The sequence below is a fragment of the Armigeres subalbatus genome, chromosome 2 (assembly GCF_024139115.2).
Source record: "Armigeres subalbatus isolate Guangzhou_Male chromosome 2, GZ_Asu_2, whole genome shotgun sequence".
NCBI classification, from domain to species: domain Eukaryota; kingdom Metazoa; phylum Arthropoda; class Insecta; order Diptera; family Culicidae; genus Armigeres; species Armigeres subalbatus.
The window spans coordinates 66,119,004-66,140,157 of record NC_085140.1 but is presented as its reverse complement, the minus strand read 5'-3'; the positions used below and the strand labels follow the sequence as shown (position 1 = coordinate 66,140,157).

General features: G+C 42.0%; 1 protein-coding gene across 1 annotated transcript in view; it reads left to right on the top strand.

Annotated features, from left to right (window-relative positions):
* The window catches only part of LOC134208784 (DNA polymerase theta), a 51,984-nt gene extending 31,135 nt beyond the window's left edge, over positions 1-20,849 (top strand). Inside the window, exons 4-8 of the mRNA XM_062684729.1 lie at positions 10,879-11,623; positions 17,897-19,119; positions 19,238-19,347; positions 19,408-19,948; positions 20,016-20,849. Of these exons, the coding sequence (XP_062540713.1) occupies positions 10,879-11,623; positions 17,897-19,119; positions 19,238-19,347; positions 19,408-19,948; positions 20,016-20,807 (3,411 nt within the window). The 3' untranslated portion in view covers positions 20,808-20,849. The remainder of the gene's footprint in view (positions 1-10,878; positions 11,624-17,896; positions 19,120-19,237; positions 19,348-19,407; positions 19,949-20,015) is intronic.
* The last annotated feature ends 305 nt before the right edge of the window (positions 20,850-21,154 follow it).

The following is a 21,154-nucleotide window of genomic DNA, read 5'->3' as shown; positions in this document are numbered from 1 at the left end:
TTCCGGCACGGAATCCGGCCTGTTGCCGCCGGAGGGTCGCATCGATCTTCTCCTGAATCCGGGCTAGAATAATTTTGCATAGAACTTTGAGAACGGTGTAATGAGTGGGTCTGTCGGGGGGTCAGTAGCAATCCCGATCAGTCCCAGCTAGCTCAAGGAATACGCACCAAATAAACTGAAACCCAAACGATTAAATTTTCATGACAATATCATTTATTGAACGCCATTTCGGGCCCTCCTCACCTACTCTGTTTCTCTCCTAGCTTGTGTTCTCTTCTCCCTCTTTTCTAAATCTAACACCTCTTAAGTTTACTACTCACGGGTGCACCCATCACTTGTAACCTCTGCATGCTAGCACCGCTAATGCCGGATGGCTCGGGTCGCCACACCTGCCTGCGCACTGCCGTTGAACTGGGCCGTCACGCTCACACCACACCTGTCCGTGCTCGGCCCGCCACTCGATGTTGGCTCGAAATCGCCCGAATGCACGTTGGAGCTCTCCGCCGACTTGTCTCTACCGGCGCTCTGCCCGATGGTTTGCTCGCCACTCGTAGTTGCCTCAAAATTGTCCGAATTCGTGTTTGGCTCTTCCGCCGATGCGGCCCTGCCAGTCTTCGGTCCGATGGCCCTCACGCCGTACTATGTTGGCCCGAAATTGTCCGAAGCGCGCCTGTCGGTTCCGCCGATACGGCCTTCCGTCCCCCCAGGGGATTTTCCGAAACGAGGTTGCCACACTCGACTCGTCTACCGTACCGCTTGGTCGCCCCTGTGCCTCGAGTCCGCCCAGCAGCAACTGTGGATAAAGAAAAAGAGCCCTATGGCAACGAATGGTCAGCATTTGTCCAAAGTCAATCAAGCGGCATCTTACTTCCTCCGGGAAGGCTCTTGTTGAGGCAGATCGTTGGCAGACTCGCGTTGGTTATGTGCGTTTTGTTTCGGGCTGGTCTGTAGTCTGGCGCGGGGTGAATCTAGATAGAACCTTGGTGTTATTTTCCGTCTTCGGTCCGTTATGTGAAACAAATCAACTCACCAAAAACAGTCAAAGATCGTCGGCAGAGTAGTGTTGGTTATGTGCGTTTTGTTTCGGGCTGGTCTGCAGTCAAAAAACAGTCAAAAATCCCGTGCGTGTGTGCACCTCACGGAAACACCGAAGCACCGATGCGATTCAGCACGATTATCGTGTGGAGCTCAATCAGAAGCGCGTCCGAACTGGCTAATTTATGCTATTTTGGAAGTTCCGATTTTACTTTTGCCGTTTATATCGTCCACTGACAAAGCACGTCTAGTCCTCCGGATCGAAGGGATGTGTGACGGCGCTTCCTGGGAACCGACCCTAAGGCTAGCCGCACGTGTCGGGTTCCAACTTTCCTTTTAGTCAAGATGGCCGACTTCGACAAACTAAAATCGCGGCACTGTTCTCCCAAAAACCTGCAGTAGACGGCAAGAGGCTTTCCACACGAACGACACAACCCAACTGATCGTCGATGATGCAGCGCAAAGTGGAATAGGTTGGCCTCGTCCTTGTGATAGTGTGTTGGTGAGAACATTGATCTCGTGTGCTGCTCTTTTGAGCGGGTGTTCGTATCTCAGCTGCATTATTCGGCTTCTCTTCGATGGTGGCAGTGAGCGAGCGACGCCTTGTGAGTTTGTGTTCTTGTATCTGCTCTCTAGCCGGGTGTGTGGCCAGGTGTGTGGATGGCGGTTTGAGTGTGCGTTTCTGGTTTTCGAGCAACCAGGACTTTAGGTTGATTTTGCTTGCATGGTTTCATCAGAGGTTTTCCTATCATTGCTCATGGAGCATTGTATTTTCTTTATGTTATTTACAGCATTAGTAGCGCACTAGCTAACATGAGGTCTAACATCTATGTTTACATTACAACAAAATCTAAACGTTACAACGGTGCACAGCAACATAATGCTTCACCAGTTATCGCATACAGTCAGGTCACCCTTTTTGGGCACCTTCACTAAGATACCTTGCATCCAGTCGACCGGGAAAGTTGCGGTGTCCCAGATATTACCAAATAAACGATGCAGTAGTTGAGCGGATGTCATGGGGTCAGCTTTGAGCATCTCGGCTGATATGCGATCGACCCCTTGGGCTAGACTCTCTAGCAGTGATGGAGCTTCAGTATTGACGCGTGTTATACGTCGGATCCTAGGCAGATCATACCGAGGTGGTGATGGCCTGGCTGGCACTTGAAAAAGTTGTTCGAAGTGCTCGAACCAGCGTTTCAGTTGATCAGTTGGGTCGGTCAATAACTGATCATTCGCGTCTTTCACAAGCATCGGTGCATTCATCTTCGCCCCGCTTAAGCGTCGTGAGATATCGTAGAGGAGGCGAATGTCCCCGGTTGCGGCGGCTCTGTCTCCTCCGTCGGCCATAGAGTCTGCCCACACTCGCTTGTCCCGTCGACATGAGCGTTTTACTTCCTTCTCAAGAGCCGCGTATCGTCGACGGGCTAAGACTTTGGCTCCTCTGGTTTTCGATCGCTCTATCGCGGTTTTGGCTTCTCTTCGCTCCTCTATCTTCCCCCAGGTCTCATCGGTGATCCATTGTTTTCTCTGGGTGCGCAGTTCGCCCAGATTGTTCTCGCTGGTGGCGATGAAGGCATTCTTGATGGCATTGGTCTTCCACGCTGCCACCTTCCGGAATATCTGCAGCACGCGTCTCCAGTTCTTCAATGAAGGACCGTTTCACCGTGGCATCTTCCAGTCGGCGTGTGTTGAATCGTCGTCCAACTTTTTCCTCCTGCCGACGAATCCGCGCAATGCGCAGGCGTATTTCGCCGATGAGGAGGTGATGATCAGACGCGATATCGGCACTACGTTTATTCCGTACATCAAGAAGGCTCCGTTTTCATTTTCGGCTGATGCAGATGTGGTCGATTTGATTTTCAGTAAAGCCATCACGGGAGACCCACATGACCTTGTGAACCGGTCGATGAGGGAAGAGCGATCCCCCGATCACCATGTCGTTATTACCACAAAATTCTGCGAACAGCTCTCCGTTTTCGCTCATTTCTCCGAGACCATGGCGTCCCATCCCAAGCAACACCTCTTGTTTCTCAGTGAGTAACAACAACTGTGGTGTGACTTACGAAATGTCTGACTTATGCACAACACGTCGCATTTGGAACTCCTTTGTGACACAAAAAGCGCAAGAGGTGGAGCCTATTTGCAACATCTTGCGGCTACAATGAAAATAAAAACACTAAAACCAACCGGGAATCGAACCATGGACCTTGAGATTGGCAACCTTCTACTATAACCATCACACCAACAATTCTATTTGGAGATTCTGCTACAAGTGCACTACATAAACAACAAAGTCATGTGTAACTTCATTGTACCTTATACGGAACATGCAGGAGACTGTCAAAAATAAAATACTGCTCAGCTGAGCTCAAAGTGTTTTGCAACATATCAGAAACATTGTCGTAACAGCAATGAACCGAAGTGTTATTAATTCTGCAACTTATCTGTTTTGTTTCTGATATGGAACACATCGAATTTTAAACCACCCAAGAAGTCAGATGGGTAGAATATTGCGACGCCACTTAAACGGAAATGAAACGTTGTGATATTATGAAACTGGGAAGTGGCTTTAATGTGACTCGATGTATTGCCAGTGTCTTCAATGCAATTTATTAGGAACAAACACCTATTTGAAAGATGTTGCGCGTGCTGCTTGGGATAATGCGCTCATGGTTCGAGTTGTCGGATCCGATCTTCGCATTGAAGTCGCCCAAACAGATCTTGATATCACCCTTCGGAATTCTATCTACGACGGCATTGAGTTGACTGTAGAAGTTCTCTTTGTCTTGCAGATCGGCAGCATCGGTTGGCGCATAACATTGGATTATAGTAAGGTTTCGGACCCGTGCTCTACATCTGGCAACGATTATCCTTTCACTTATAGGTTCCCCCATCATAAGCGCAGAGTGTGCCTGAGCGCTTAGTAGGAAGTCAATTCCGCGATGCCGGGGAGCGTGTTCACCTCGTAAACCAGAGTATAGCAGAACTTGTCCCGACAGCGTTCTGTGTTCTCCAAAGTTTGGCCAACGGACTTCACTCAGTCCCAGGATCTCAAGCTTCATACGGCGTGCCTCATTGGCAAGTTGTGCCAATTTACCCTGCTGGGCTAGGGTTAAAACGTTCCATGTTCCTATTCGTGTCCGTTGTTTCGCGCTAAGAGTCGTCGCCGTAAAATCAGTCCGTATTCTTTCATTATCGGATTCTCGAACAAATTGATGTTTCGGGAACAGTAGGTTGTTGGCCCAAGGTTCCCTATCCACCGGAATGGGGCTGGCATCTTAGGTATAGGTTCCGGGGAATAGCATTTCATACTCAGCCGCTGGATGCCAGAACAGACGCTGTTGGAGCCGCACCTCCTTGGTGAACAGACGCTCGATCAGTCGAGTCAAATTTGTTTAAAGTCCCACCCAACACCAGGACTAGGCTAGTGCGCTTTGAGCGGCACACGGTCGCTTTGATAGGGCCTGCTTGGGGACACATGCAGCTTTTTATAGAAGTTCAACAGAGCCCACTGTCGAACCCCACCACATCCTAGGCAGACCCCACAGGGCGCACCCTCTCACTCTAGCTGATGTCAGAAGGACAACAGTGCCCAGGCTGCACTATCAGCTAAGTACGCAACCCTTAGCTGGTGGTCAATTGTCATCGGAAGACCCGTGGAAGCGTGAGTATTGGAACTTGTGAGGACCAGAGCTATTTTAGGCGCCCCTTCCCGGATGTCAACTCACCATTTCGCAGCCCATCATAGAGCAATGAGCTACAGAAAAGCTGTCAAACAACTCGCCTCACAACTCAAGCAGAATCACTCTATAAGGTTTTCTGTCGATTAATATTTCTTGTTTTTCAAGAAGAAGGCTGGAATTTGTTTTTGGTGAACTTGAACACTTACGGAGATAAACTGGGCACATGGTCGATCAAATTAATTAGTTTTCCTTAAATTTGAATATTTATATTCAGCATTTTCCGCTAGTCATATATCAACTATGGTAATTCTATTTAGCTTAATCCTAATCCTTGACAGAATTCAAAGCTTAATCCTAGTAGCTTTGAAATTATGGCTAACGAATTACATGTCAAAAGTTTTCGCTTTATTTTGAGGTCCAAAACTACAAAAATCTACACAAATTTTTATACTTCAATCGTTTATATTTATTCACTTACTGTAGAATTATAAAAATCCTACCGACTTCTAGAAAAAAAAAACAAATAGGCTTCCAATAATCAGCAGCTTTTCGAAAAATAATTATTTCTTCGGAATCCCAGAAACTCCGTCGATTATCAGTTTCACATCTGATTAGCGTTAAAATCCTTTTCCACTGATGTACAGATTTTGTCATCTAGTGACTTTATACATAATTACAATTCCCAAGGAATTGAAGTACGAATTTGTGGAAGAATTAAAGAAATAATTACCGAAGAAAATTCTGCAAGAATTTCTAAAGGAATTTGGAAGGAATTTTCAAAGGAATTGAGATTTTGTTAAAGGAATTTCTAAAGAAGTTTCCTGGAGAAATACTTAAGGAATCACTTAAGGTGTTCCTCAATGAAATTCCGAAGAAAATTTGACAGTTCTACTTTTTGCGCACACTCACATACATACACACATACACACTAGGGTGGCTCAAAAAACACTTTTTCAAATTTTTTGATGGGCCGCCCTCTTATTCGGTTCTATTTGGTGCCCTGATGCTCTGGACAAAATTTCAGCCAAATCGGTCAACGTTTGGGCGGTGCTAAACTCGTTGAAAGTTTATATGGAAAAATGTATGCAGAAACATCCTAAAACAGTGATTTGCAGTTGGACGGCACAATTTACGATCAACAACCATGATACTCATTCAGTTCTTGTAGAATTAAATACAGAATGTTCAGAAAAATATATTAAGCTCGTTTAGTGGAATGTATTAAACCGTCTAAGACGAATTAAGTACTGTCCATTTAATTCCACCAGTTAATTTTCGTTATCTTTGCAGATACGTATTTCGACCACAACTGTGTGGTCGTCTTCAGTGTCTTGTACTTGACTCGACTTGAAGAAAACAATCGCAACTTACACTATTTATACTACGCTCTAGGTACCTAATCTAATCTTATTTGCCTACTTTATTTACCTATACAGTAAATTACTTTATTGTTTAGGTAGAAACTTGAAGAGCCAAGAGCTGCCATTTCCCTGATCCTTATTCAACAGCGCTGTTTGTACCTGTCGGTGGATTTCCAAACTCTCAGCTACATCGAGTTTCCATGGGGAAGAGACATTTCTTAAGATTTTAATATTTGATGCCGTAATTGGGTGATTTTCCTTATACACATGCTCTGCTACCTTAGATCTAAATTCGTAATGTAATCCCTTATCGTTTTCTCTTTTCGCCTTACTCACTTCCGCCATATGTTCCTTGAACCTTATATCTAATGATCTTTTTGTTTGGCCTACATAGATTTTTTTTTCACATTGGGAACAACTTATCTTATAAACGCCTGCCTTATTCAACATTTCTACTTTATCCTTCGTTGAACCCAATAGAGACTTGAGTTGGTTGCTTCTACTGGAGAATACTAGATCGATGCCGAATTTCCTTAGTCGAGGGCGTAGCTGGTTGGTGATGTGTTTATCATATGGGACCGAAACTCTTTTCAGCGGCTCCTCTATCGGTGTCAGCGTTGTATGTCCATTTCGTCGTAGGGTCCTTTCCTTCTTGTTGATGATCGCTCGTATAGTCCTCTCCTGGTATCCGTTGATCTTCGCTGTTTCCAAGATGTATTGTAGTTCCTTCGTTTTTCCTTCTTCGCTCAGGGGTATCGTCTGCATCCTGTGGATCATGTGATGAAATGCTGCCATTTTATGTTGGTACGAATGGTTCGATGTATATGGGATGACTCTCATGGTGTTCGTGGGCTTCCTGTAGATTTCGAGGCTCAATGTTGTATTTGCTTCCCTGATGACTAGTAGATCCAAGAAAGGTAGTTTACCTTCTTTTCCTCTTCGAAGGTAAATTTGATGTCCTTATGCACGTTGTTTATCGCTTCCAAAATCCTGGGTAGATCCTTTCGGTTGATGATGCTGAAAATGTCGTCGACGTATCTCCACCACTTCTGGGGTAGTATTCCTTGTTCTTGTAGGTTGTTCTCCAGATTCGCCATGAACAGTTCGCACAAAAACGGTGATAGCGGATTTCCCACCGGTGCTCCTTTCTGTCTGTTTGTAGTAGTTGCCACGAAATGTGAAGTAGTTCTCCGTCATGCATAGCCTTGCCAGATTTAGGTACATCTTCACCTTTCCTCGCCATGTTGTTTCCGTCCTTTGTGTTAGCAGCCAGTCCTCTAGAAGATTCAGAGCATCTTTCACTGGAACGCTAGGGAACAATGCCGCTACGTCGAATGATACCATTATGTCCTCTTCTTCGATGTGTCCTGATTCCAACAGCTTCTGGGCGAACTCCTGGGTGTTGATGACTGACCTGCTGGGGAATGGTTTCGGCATACTTTGGAACTCCTTTACCAACCATTTGGCTATGTTTTGGGTAGGGGAACCCACTGATGAAACTATCTCTCGCATCTCCTTGCCGGGTTTATGGATTTTTGGTAGTCCTTTAATCCTAGGTAGAACCGGGTTTACTGTCTTTACTCGGGCTTCTCCGATGATCGCCTTACACTCCTTTATTGTTTTGTCCGTGAGTCGTATTAATCCTGGTAGCGGATCCACTCTCAAATGTCTATAAGGTCCTCCGTTGATTTTCGTCGTCATCTGTTCGTCGTAGTCCTCTTTATCCATTACCACTACTGCGTTTCCCTTATCGGCTTTTACGTAGTATACTGGTTTTTCCTTAAGCTCCTTTAGAATTCTCCTTTCGTCATGGTTCGTTGTCCCGTGCCGTCCTTCTTTGATGGCGTCTGCCACGATGTTCCTCGCTGTATTTTGATCCTGTTGCTCGATGTTTCGGGAAATCGCTGTCTCCATGTCCACGATGATCTGTTCCACGTCTGATTTCTGTGTGATCGCAGAATGTTATGCTGAAAACCGCGAGAAGATTAGAGTTTATTAGGCAAAGATATTAGCATTTTACTGGAGTGTTGTAGGGGTGAATTTATTTCTTTTCAAAGGTAAAAGAAACGAAATTTGCTCAAACCCCACTTCAGAGAAATACTAACAACTTAGTCGGGCAAACTCTAATCTTCTCGCGGTTTTTTGCATAACATTCTGTATTAAATTCTTCAAGATCTGAATGAGTATCATAGTTCTTCATCGTAAGTTGTGCCGTCCAACTGCAATTCACTGTTTTTGGATGTTTCTGCATGCATTTTTGCATATAAACTTCAAACGAGTTTAGCACCGGCCAAACGTTGACCGATTTGGCTGAAAATTTGTCCAGAGCATCAGGGCATCAAATAGAATCGAATAAGAGGGCGGCCCATCAAAAAAATTGAAAAAAGTTTTTCCCATACTAATTTGAGCCACATATTATTACACACAGACATCACCCCAATTTGTCGAACTGAATCGATTGGTATATACCAATATGGGTCTCCGGACCTTCTATAAAAAGTTTGTTTTTGTAGCGAACATATAGCCTTTACGTATACTTACGTATACAAGAAAGGCAAAACCTGGAGAAATCAGGAAATTTTTATTTTGAAGATTAGTCGCCACTCTGCCATATGCCTTGGTTTTCAAATAATAATGTTTAAGCTATCTGAAACAAGTACAAATGAAAAACAAATTAAACATCGACTGAAAATCGCTAATAGATGCGAATTAGCACAATTTTCGGATCGTATACACTGCGAATACTTTCATAGGATATTTATACAAATACCACTTTAAAAAAACTCGTAAACGTTGAATATAAATTGAATAAAAATTAGTTTGTTAATACTATGTCACAAAACGAGTTTGAATGTACTCTTCCACGTAATTCCGCCAGAGCGTTTTATTTTGAATTCAACGATCTATTAAATTTTGGATGTTTTTATTTGTCTTAAGTTTTGTACATGCACTTTTTTATTATCAAAAATATAATTTACCTCATCGGTTAGCCAGTTTAACTCTAGCCTAGCCTCTAGCCGACCTACCCTCATGAAACTGTATTTAAACTTGAACAAATCAAGATAGAATTCAAACTGTCACTACGGTTATCTACTTTGCAGTTGTTTGTCTTACCACTGAGCTACGGGAGGTCGAAAAATCAATTGTACCCATTTTAAGTCGTAGTAAACGTTAACCCACAATCATTAACGTACATTATCTCAAGAACTTTCGCACATCATCTTCGTAAGCATTATTAAATAAAATGATTCGTGATTTACTATTTTATTCTGTGGACCAGTGTTACCTTTCAATGTGTTGATTATCTTCAATGTAGGTAGTACCGCTACCTAAACATGCACTCGATCGGGAAGTTTATTTCGAGAAGCTGCATGCTGCTCTTCAACAAGTATGATGCTTTTGCTTCGCAGTCAGTAATCGGACGGTGAGAATGGATCTTCTCTTATCTCGTAAGCACCAGCGGGCCCAGGACATCCGCGATTCTTTAAGGCATTACAACACCTTACATAATCCGTGGGGTCCGGAGCATCGGGCTAACGCAGTACACCAGGGAGTGCTTCGAAACAACGCTAGACGTGGAGAGCTTGATTTGGAGTCGCCAGAGCTATACCAAGTGAGATGTTGCTGCTGGCGTTGTGGATGCTCTCGAAATTGTTTGTTGCTGCTGGTGGCATGTGGAGTTCTCTGGTATGCTTGGACAAAATTAGCTGACAGCGGACCCAAGCTAGCAACCTACTTTGCCGTACTCGAGGAGCCGTGTGCTGTGGTGGAGCAAAGTTGGTTTATTCAAGAGGTCATCTGTACGATCATTCAGTCTGGACAGTTCATGGGGAAGCTTGTTCAAGTGGTACAGAAAAGTTATGATAATTGACACTAATCTATTTGTATAGAAACAGACACGGAAACACTATGCGATGTTAAACTGAATGTATTCATAGCTGACTTATGAAAGTGAAATTGTGCTCAGTTTTGTCATTTCATATCATAATAGTTATACCTTATGTCTAAGAATTATCCTAGTATTCCTCAGAAAAAAGAGGAATAGGTTTGCGATTTAATTTTCCCCTTTGCATAAATAATAACGATTCACACATAAAGCCTGTCCACGTTAAATTTCGGACACTTAGATAATGTCCATGTGATTTATCGCCATTTCATGAATTTGGACGAGAGCTAAAACATTCTGAAAGCATCACATGAAGTGTAGAGATTTCTCTCTTATGAAAATGGATCATGTCAGTGACTTGAGATTTTTTTTTTAAATTTGCATTGAAAGATAGGTGTCCGAGATTTAACGTGGACAGGCTTTAATTTACAATTGCCGTGTGATATCGCATTGAAAATAAGAAAATATAAAATTAAGAAATGCAACTCATTGTTCAGTGCTGTAAAATTAAGAAGAAAACGATGATTTAAACGATAATCAACTATTACCTTATTTCAATAAATAATATTGTTTGATTCAAAATAAAATATTTGAAGAATTTCAATATGAGACTTTTTGTTAGACAACATCAACTTTGGAGTCCATCTTGTAGCAGTTCTCGTGGCAGTTCACCAAACTCTATTGGACTTTGTTGTTCCTCATTCGTTTCGGCAGATTCTTGCCATCATCTTCGTTATCTGATAATAAGCTTCTCTCTGTTACCACCGTCTCTGAATCACTTTACACGTAAGTCCGTGAAGATGTACGTTATGAAATTTCAATTATTTATTATTTGTAAAAGAGTTTTTTCGACATAAGTCGACTTGTTTCGTCTAAAGCTAATAACAGAACATTTTTCTTTTATTTCCAGAGCCACCTGAAGCGTGCGATTCTCGAAATAATCGCTTCCGGTGTGGCTTCCAGCACTACAGATCTGGAACGCTTTGTAAACTGCACCCTTTACAGTCATGAAAAGAAATGCCACTTCAGTTTTTCGCTTGAGTCACTCGAACAAAGTCATCGCCACAGGGTCTGGTCGAAAAAAGACGAATCGGTCAGCGATCAGCAGATCGATTCGGCCGATCCTATCGCAAGCTGTGTCCGTTTTCTGTTGGAGTACGAATTCATTAGAATGCAGAGCAACGCAGAGGGTGGTGAAACGCTCCTAGTTTCTACTCCTCTAGGGAACGCATGTCTGTCAGCTTCGATGGCCCCTCGCGATGGGTTCCTGCTGTTCAGCGAGCTACAGAAATCTCGCCAGTGTTTCGTGTTGGAATCGGAACTGCACGCTATCTATCTGGTGACGCCGTACTCCGTGAGCTACCAGTGGCAAAACATAAGCTGGGTGGATTTTCTTGAGCGATGGGAGAGTATGGACGCTGCCATGAGACGGGTCGGCGAGTTGGTGGGCATTCGAGATGCTTTTCTGGTGAAGGGGTTGCGAGGGAAGATCGCAGATGCTGACCATGAAGCGCTGATGATACACAAACGTTTCTACACAGCATTGGCTCTGAAACGGTTGGTCGACGAAGAACCGCTCAGTGTGGTGGCACAGCAATTCCAATGTTCCCGGGGTTTGCTACAGAGCTTACAACAAGTGGCTGCCACTTTTGCCGGTATGTTTTAGAGGGACTTCCACGTAAGGCTGTATCACATAAGGCAGAACGAGAAAGGCTGAAAAAGCAAAAATCTACAAAAAGCTACATAAAATTCAACTTAAGTGCTGTTAATTTAAAAGTAAATGAAATTTCTAATTTGACTATATTTGGCTGAAATGCGTTTTAACGGTTTAAAAAGCATTTTAAAATTGACGTCCTATATGCCTTGCCGGGTGAAATAAAAAGCATTACCCTTCCCCCATTTTATTTTCGCGCTGCCGTCAGGGCCAGTGGGGCACAAACGGATATAAACCGAACTCTTCTTGCGACTCCTTGTTTTTTTTTCAGTTTAGATTCCGATTTTTTTGTCCTTACTGCACTTGCTCATTATGTTTTATCCTTCTTCCTTTTCTTCTTCCTTCGTCCTTAGTTTTTTTCTTTCTTCTATCTTCTTCCGCCTTTTTTCCTTCATCTTCCTTGTTCCTTCTTCCTTTTTCTTCTTTGTACCTTCTTTTTTTATTTCTTCTTTTTCTTCCTATTCCTTCTTTATTTTTTCTTCCTTGTTCCTTGTTCCTTAATCCTTCTTTATTCCTGTTTTTTTCTTCCTTATTTTTTCTTTCTTCTTCTTTTTTATTTCTTCCTTTTTCCTTTTACTTTTCCGCTGCCAATATATTTAATATTTTCTCTTCCCTAACTTGTCCGTGACGTTCTAGGTTGTCGTAAGGCCTTGACTGCCCATGCTTGATTTTTTTCTCTGATAGGGTAGTTAATTTTAAGCAATTCTGCAGAAGACAGTGTTCACTTTTATCCATCGTGCGATTTTATACATCCATTTTTCTGTTGGGGTCACATATGACCCCGTAAGCCTGAAAGGGTTACATCGAAACCTTTTCTCTATCAATTTCTGGAGCTGTCTCCAAAATACATAGCAGGTTGCCACATTTGTGCAACTAATCGATGACTTTTTGGGCCGCTTGTGAATATAATACAATCTGTTGAGGGGGTTTCTGTTGTTTATTCGAGAACTTCTACTGGATCGGTGGGAGTTTCTCTTAAGAAAATACGGATCAAGAGAGTGAGTAGAAGCTCGATCCATCCGAATCTGCTTGTAGCTGTTCATCTTACAAATATCATCAGAACACATAACGATGCTATCGGAAGCAAAGATTTGTCGAAAGGAGGTAGTTTGGTATCCAAGGCCAATTATTAGAGAGTCATATAAAGATGGTCCTCTGACCTTGAACGGACCATCAAAAATAACAGCTCTTAACTTCATTCAAGAACTGCTAGGATTTAAAACCGCATGGTGAGGAAGACAATATTTGAGAAGATTGGGAGGATCATTGGATTCGTCAATCTGTTCTGAGGGTCTTGTATTCATTAGTAAACTTTACATACAGAGCCTATTAAAATCTGGATCTGTCCGGAACCGCTGTAACAGCACCAGAAAACAACGTAGGACGATGGAACGATTGCTTTCCATTTCGGATACAATATCCTTGAAGGGTAATTTCACTATCACGATGCGTAATAGGAGAGAACCTTTCTTCACATAACTGGTCTTCCCTGGAGAGTGGATTGCAAGACTCCACAGATTTAATAGTGCAGAAGCTTTCCACAATGTTAGACAAGAACTTGCAGATCAATAGCTTAACAATATTGTTGGGTATATGTCTTCAACAGACCCAGCAATAACCCACCCTAGATGCGTCCCTAGTTGAACAGGAAGATTATTTGGCAGCAGTAGTTTGAAAAAGTGTTGAATTCCTATCAGCAAATCTTTTTCTCTAGGTATGTGGAAATCCGTGCTAGCGATAGACCAAAAAGGGATGTTTGGTACCTATTAATCGTTTCAAACGGCAGAGACCAAGCAACTTTTCCTGCAATCAGCATAATTCGACACAAGATGTACTTGATAAAAATCAAAAAATGCACAGCAAGAAATTCCATCCACACGCTTGACTTAGTATCTTGACTTGGCCGTTAGGCCAGAGGCCATTAGGTCGAACGGTCATTAGGCTCGATGATCATTATACCGAATGAGAAGAAATGGCTGGGAAATAGTCAGTTCTCCGTTTTCCTTCTTTCTTTCCTTTTTCTTACTTCATTAATTCTTCTTCTAACTTTTATTCCTTTTATCTATCTTCCTTTCTTTTTCTTGCTTTTTTCATCATCCTTTCTCAATTTTCATTTTTTCTTCTTCCTTCTTCTTCTTCTTCTTCTTATTGGCATTACATCCCCACACTGGGACAGAGCCGCCTCGCAGCTTAGTGTTCATTAAGCACTTCCACAGTTATTAACTGCGAGGTTTCTAAGCCAAGTTACCATTTTTGCATTTGTATATCATGAGGCTAGCACAATGATACATCTATGCCCAGGGAAGTCGAGACAATTTCCAATCCGAAAACTGCCTAGACCGGCACCGGGAATCGAACCCAGCCACCCTCAGCATGGTCTTGCTTTTTAGCCGCGCGTCGTACCGCACTTCTTCCTTCTTCCCCTTTAATTTTTGAATTTTTCTTTATCTCTGCTTGTTTTCTTCTTTACTACTTTCAATTCCCTTTTTGAATTTTCTTTCATCCTTATTTTTCACTCTTTCTTACTACTTTTTTCTTTCACTTTTTATCCTGTATTCTTCTTTCTTCTTCTTGCTTCCATTTCCCATCTCTCTTCTTCCTTTTTTTCTCTATTCTTCCTCCGTTCTTCTTCCTTCCTCCTTCTTCTTTTTTTCTTTTTCGTTCCTCGTTTTTACTTCTTCTTTTTTCCGTTTTTTTTCGTTCACCGTTTTTTTCTTTTTTTCGTTCTTTTCTTCCTTGTTCCTTCTTCGTTCTTCCAGTCTTCTGCTTCCTTCTTCCGTTATCCAATATCTTCTTCCTTTTAACTTCTTCATTCTTTTTTCTTCCTTATTCCTCCGACTAAGCTCGACAAATCGAGATGATGTCTGTTTGTGTGTATGTATGTGTGTGTGGAACTTTTTGGAACTTAGCATTATTCGATTTCTTCCTCCTTCTTTGTCCCGAGCAGCACAAGTCAGCGGAAAATGATTTACAGCAAATTGATTGTGACTGAATCTGGCCGTGCTGCTAGAGTTTCTTTCTGATTTCTTCCTTATTCCTGTTTTCTTCTTCCTTTCTACTTCTTTTTTCTTTTTTCCTCGTTTTCTTTCTTCCTTCTTACTTTTAATTTTTCCTTCTTCCTTTTTTCTTCTTTTTCCTTCTTTGATCCTCTTTGTTTTTCCATCTTTTTCTTCCTTCTTCCGTTTACCAACTACCTTCTTCCTTGTTACTTCCTCCTTCTTTTTCCTCCTTCGTTCTTCCATTTTTTCTTCCTTCTTCCGTTTACCAACTACCTTCTTCCTTTTTCTTTCATCCTCATTTCTTCTTTCTTTTCCTTCTTCCTTGTTCCTTGACCTTGTTTCTTCATCATTCTTTCTTCTTCTTCTTATTGGCATTACATCCCCACACTGGGACAGACTCGCCTCGCAGCTTAGCGTTCATTAAGCACTTCCACATGTATTAACTGCCAGGTTTCTAAGCCAGGTTACCATTTTTGCATTCGTATATCATGAGGCTAGCACGATGATACTTTTATGCCCAAGGATTCGAGACAATTTCCAATCCGAATCGGGAATCGAACCCAGCCACCCTCAGCCACTGGCGGAGACAGAGGTGGGGCACCACACGATGCAATCACACCATTGTTCTCAACGGCTATTATTCTCGCACCAAACGGTGCCCCACCATATAACAATAGCTGGCTCCGCCAGAGTCAGCATGGTCTTGCTTTGTAGCCCCGCGTCTTACCGCACGGCTAAGGAGGGCCCCATGATCACATCATTATTTCTTATTTCTTTTTTATTCCTGTTTACTTTTGCCTTCTTTTTACCTTTCGCGTACAACAAAGTTGTACCGAAAGGCTATATGATTGCTCCAAAAAAGAACTTTTGATAAAAGACCCGAAGACCCATAGTGTTATATACCGATCGACTAAGCTCGACAAACTGAGATGATGTCTGTTTGTGTGTATGTATGTGTGTGTATGTCTACAAGTTATGTAGATACACTTTTTGGAACTTAACATTATCCGACTAACTCGCAACATGTTTCGATTTCATTTGATGGGGAATGCGGTCCCATTGTTTGCTATTAAACATTGGGTCGATCAGACATTGCATTTCGGAATTATTGAAAAATCTTGTTTTTTTCTCTCAATGGTTCCTCCGAGTTTTTTTTCAAATGGTGGCAATGCATTTTAATCAATGCAAAAACATGCAAAATAATCGAAAAAATATGATCTATTCCCCGAAAGAGCGTTTTTGACCTTTCTAATGTGATTTTTTCAATATATTTTAAAATGCACGAGAAAGGCATCATCACTGCTAGGTGGATTAATCTGGGTTTTTCTTTCTTCTACCTTCTTCCTTTCCTTTTTCTTTCTTCCTTTTGAATTTTCTTTCATTCTTTTTCCTTTTTCGTTTATCCATTCTTCATCTTCTTCCGTTTTCCAACTATCTTCTTGCTTCTTCCTCCTTCTTTTTTCTTTCTTCCTTTTTCCTTTTCTTCCTTCCGTATACCTTTTACTTTTTCCTTCTTCTTTTTTTCTTTTTCGTTCTTCCATTTCTCTTCTTCCGTCTTTCAACCACCTTCTTCATTCTTCCTGTTTTTCTTCTTCGTTCTTCAATTTCTCTTTTTCCTTTTTCTGTTTTCCAAAAACGTTTTTATTCTTCCTTGCTTCATCTTCCTTCTTCTTTCTTTCTTATTCCTACTTCCAAGTTTGTTCTCCCTTTTTCCATCTTCCTTCTTTCTTCTTCCATCTTCCTTTTTTCTTCCTTCCTTCTTCTTTTTGCTTATTCTTTCCTCCAAATTCCTCTTTTTTCCTACTTCCTTCTCATTCCTTTTTCCTTCTTCCTTTTGTCTTCTTCCGCCTTCTTTCGTCCTTCTTTCTGCTTCCTTTTTTTCCTCTTTTCCCTGGTTCCTTCTTCCTTTTTCCGTCTTCTTCATTATTCCTAATTCTTTCTTGTTCCTATTATCTTCTTCCTTCTTTATCCGTCTTTCCTTTTCATTCTTTCTTCCTCCTATTTCCTTATTCCTTTTTGCTTCTTTATTCTCCTTTTTTGTTCTTCAGTCTTTTTTTATATTCTGTATTCTTCGTTCTTTGTTCTTTATTTTTTTAATTTTAAATTCCTTATTCTTCATTCTTAATTTTTTATTCTTCACTCATTATTTACTATTCAACCACTTAAACTTGTAATCTATCGTAGGGGAGACTGGGTAGACTTGATCCCCTTTTCTGATTTCCGATGTATCACAGCCAAAAATAAATAAACATACGCAATTTCCACACAGACTCTCTAAAAAATATAGTATTTAACTTTACTGATGTATGACAGTCTTTAAATTATTGTTGTTATTGATACACAATCGATTTTTTAGAGTGCTGTCAAAAATCTACTTTTAAAATATTCGGGGGAAATTGATCCCTCTCCAAGAACTTGCTTTGATAAAATTGGAAATGTGCTATCAGATTTTTTAAATATTTTTACTTCAAAATACGCGCAATTTTCGAATTGCTGTGCGTATACATGAACGCTCTTTGCTATTGAATTCGACAGCACATGCAATTTTAAAATTTGGGGAGACTTGATCCCCTTTCTATGATATCTACACAATAAATATGTTTTCCTGCCAACCCTTTATCAAATCTGTCGAATCTACAAAAAATTAGAAACCTGAGAACAGATTTATATTTTTTTGAATTTTTTCGCCAAATTTTTGTATGGGTGACTAATGGGGGATCAAGTATCCCCACATTGAGGCAATAACTTCAAATCAAAATATCCTAAAACCTTGATGGAATGTTGATATTTTCATCAGTACAAATCATTAAGCACATTTATGGCTTTGTGGTGTGAAAAAACGAAAGCATTTGGTCATTGTTATGAAAAGTTATTCAAATTTTGCGTGGCCAATAAAAAAATCTTTAGGAAGGTCAAAACATACAAACCGCCCTGCAGAATAAATAAGGTTGTCAATCCAAAAAATAACTCACAACATAAAGGTCAATTGTCTAGAGCATCTATACTAAAAATACGCTAGAACAAAACTACTTTAGTTCTTGATAAAACAGGGGGTGATCAAGTCTCCCCGGGGATCAAGTCTACCCACCTTCCCCTACGGTTGGGATTCATTGCATCCCGCCAATTTCAGCCTTCTGATACTTTACAGCCTTCTGATACTTTCAGTTAATTATCAAGCATATGTGGTTTAAATGATGTTTATAATATTATTTTAGGTATTGTCACAGCATTCTGCACATCGCTCAACTGGAACTTGCTAGCGATGATCATCACTCAGTTCAAGGAGCGGCTCTTTTTTGGCGTACAACCGGACCTGTTGGACTTGATGCGAATTTCCAGTCTGAACGGGCAACGAGCTCGGCTGCTATTCAACGCTGGCGTAACCGGCCTCTTGGAGTTGGCCAATAGCGATCCGCTTGAGGTTGAGCGAATTTTGTACAACTGTGTGAGTTTCGAAACGGAGCAACGTCGCAACGGTGAAGAGGATTTCGAAACCCGACGGAGACTCAATCAGAGGAATCTGTACGTGACTGGGCGAGCTGGGTTGACCGTACAGGAAGCGGCAAACTTAATGGTGAAAGAAGCCCGCCAATACATCCAGTTGGAGATGGGTGTGTGCAATCCACATTGGGTGGATAGCTTAGAGGAAAAGGTGGCAGATAAATCGACTTCAGGCGAGAAAGTTGATAGCGAAAACTTATTTTCCCCCGTCCAGGTAAATGAGCAAAAAGCGCCGGAAAAAACACCTCCCGACGGATCACGACAACAAGTTCCCTCGGTGACGTCGTTTGAAGTGTCCGAACTGGACAGCAACAGGGAGATCGAACAGTTTCATAATTCACTAATAATGAACTTTTCACACGTAATAAGTGAAGATAAGGAGCAATCCCAACAATTGGGGGGTGGTAGATACGATAATTTGAGCGTAGTGGATCTTTGTGCGGATACAGATTTATTCGAAAATTTTGCATCAATTTTAGATCAATCCGAGTTTGTTAGTGTATCGTTTGCTGTAAGTAAGTACGGCTGTTCAAAGTCAGTTATCGGAGGCAATTTATTGATCAATCAGCAAGAAAAAAGTGACCAAGATGAAGTTGTCAGAAATTATCCGTTCTTGTTTGGTGATAACCTCTACCTTAGTGGAATTGCTTTCACTTTTCCGGTAACCGACGACGAAAAAACAGAAAATGTGGTTTACTTTTTGAATCTTAAAAAATGTTCCTCAGTAACATGTGACCAGAAGAAACTATTAGTTGGACGATTGCTGGAGCGTGAAGGTGTCACCGTCGATCTGTACGACGCAAAAGATCAGCTTAAGATGGTCTATCGAAGTGGACTACTATCGCTAGAGCAGGAAGTGGTTGCCAATCTGCGTGATCCAAAAGTGGCATGCTGGTTGCTGCAAGCAGAGGAGAAAGTCATACCCGTTAAAGCCATGGTATGTGATATTGAGGTGTTTTTTTTTTCAGCCTCATTTGATTGAAGCTAAATCATAAAATTTATGATGGTCATTTGATAAGCGTCTCCAACTCACGTTTCGCTTACTTTTCGTCTAGGTTCAGCATTATTGTCCAGAGCTAACCACTCTGTGTCAAATTGCGGGGCATTGCCCTGGATCCTCCGGTTCGGGCTCGAACTACATGAGCACAATCGATGCTCAAATTAGGTAATGTTCTTATGGTCCACTCCCCTTCCAATAAAACCTCTCATATTTCACATTTCTCAGATGCACCGTGGAGAGTTTCCTCGTATCGCATTTAATCCGTGCACAGATAGCCCAGTTCGATCAGGTAGATCGAGCACAGGAGATGCGTACCACATTCACGCAGCGGGAAATGCCCACGCACGCAGCATTGGCACGGATGGAACTGGTTGGCTTCCCAGCCGATAGCAACAAGCTGACTCACCTGATCGAGCGACTCAAGGTGGCCAAGGAGCGGATTAGCGAACGAGTCCGAATGTTGAACGGAGGACGACGGTTGAACTTTGGCTCTGCCAGCGATGTGGCTGCGGTGCTGAAGGTGCCCCGTGAACGTAGCGGTAGGGTGAAAACCTGCCGCCAGGTGCTGGAGAAGATCGATTCTCCGCTGGCGGCCCTAGTCATAGCGTACAGGAAGATCGAGAGTAATCTTAGTCGAACGGTCGAGCCACTCCACAGGGCGATTCGAGACGGTAAGCGGGTCTACGGAAGCAGTTATTGTTTTACCTCGACCGGAAGGATTTCCATGCAAGAGCCAAATTTGCAGAATGTGGTGAAAGATTTCAAGGTAAGTTTGACACAATTTGATGTCAGTTTACAATTTAACAATTTTAAATTAATGTAATTAAAAACAGGTGGAAATTGACCCCGGTCAAGTAGAAATGTTCAGCTGTCGTAGCACGTTTGCCTGCTCCGATCCGGATCGTATTTTGCTGTCAGCAGATTTCTGCCAGCTGGAGCTGTGTGTTCTAACGCATCTGTCACAAGACCGAAAGCTTCTGGCGGTGATGCATGGTGGGAAAGATGTTTTTCGCGGGATCGCTGCGAAATGGAACCACATCGAGGATGAGACGTTGGTATCAGACGAGCTACGGAACTATACCAAAACCATCGTATACGGGGTGATTTATGGTATGGGCGCCAGATCGATGGCTGAGGAACTGAACGTTGATGAAGACACGGCTCGTACGCTGATGGAGCAGTTCCATTCAACTTATCCGGAGATACGGCGCTATGCCGACAAGGTGGTTCAAGTCACCAGAGAACGTGGCTACATCGAAACGCTCACTGGCAGGAGGCGTTACCTTCCAGCGATCCATAGTACAGATCCGAAGAAACGTTCCGAGGCGGAACGGCAAGCTGTTTGCACAACGATTCAAGGTTCGGCAGCGGATATTCTGAAGAACTCGATTCTGCGAATGATACGTAATCTGCGCAAGTACCGCGGAACGCTTCGGTTAGGACTGGTGGAGCTTGTGCTGCACATGCATGACGAGCTGATTTTCGAAGTTCCAAAGGATCAGGCCAGAAACGTTGCCAAGATTCTTAAATCTAGTATGGAGAACTGCGCGAAACTTAGTTTGCCTTTGAGAGTTAAGGTCAAAATAGGACCCAGTTGGGGTGAAATGTATGAAACTCAATTGTGATATGGATATGCGCTGCAAGACTGATCTGTTGTTTATCTTAAATATTCTCATTTTTATGTTGTATTTTTTATTCATCCGAAAATTATTGCATAGAAGGGAGGTACAAATCTAATTATTATGAATAAAGCAGGAACACTCTCTTTTAACAAAAAATTGTATTTCTATTGGATTAATTTCATTTGACAGTGTTGTGCTTCTCCATTTTTGTTCAGAAAATTGAGACAAATATGCGATTGTAGCCAGGATAATTGTGGATTATTTTCACCAGGCAGCAGTATGTATTATGGTGTTGGAGTTTGTACACCAGGTTATCTAATCATCTCAAATCTCTGGTTAATTGGAGTCAC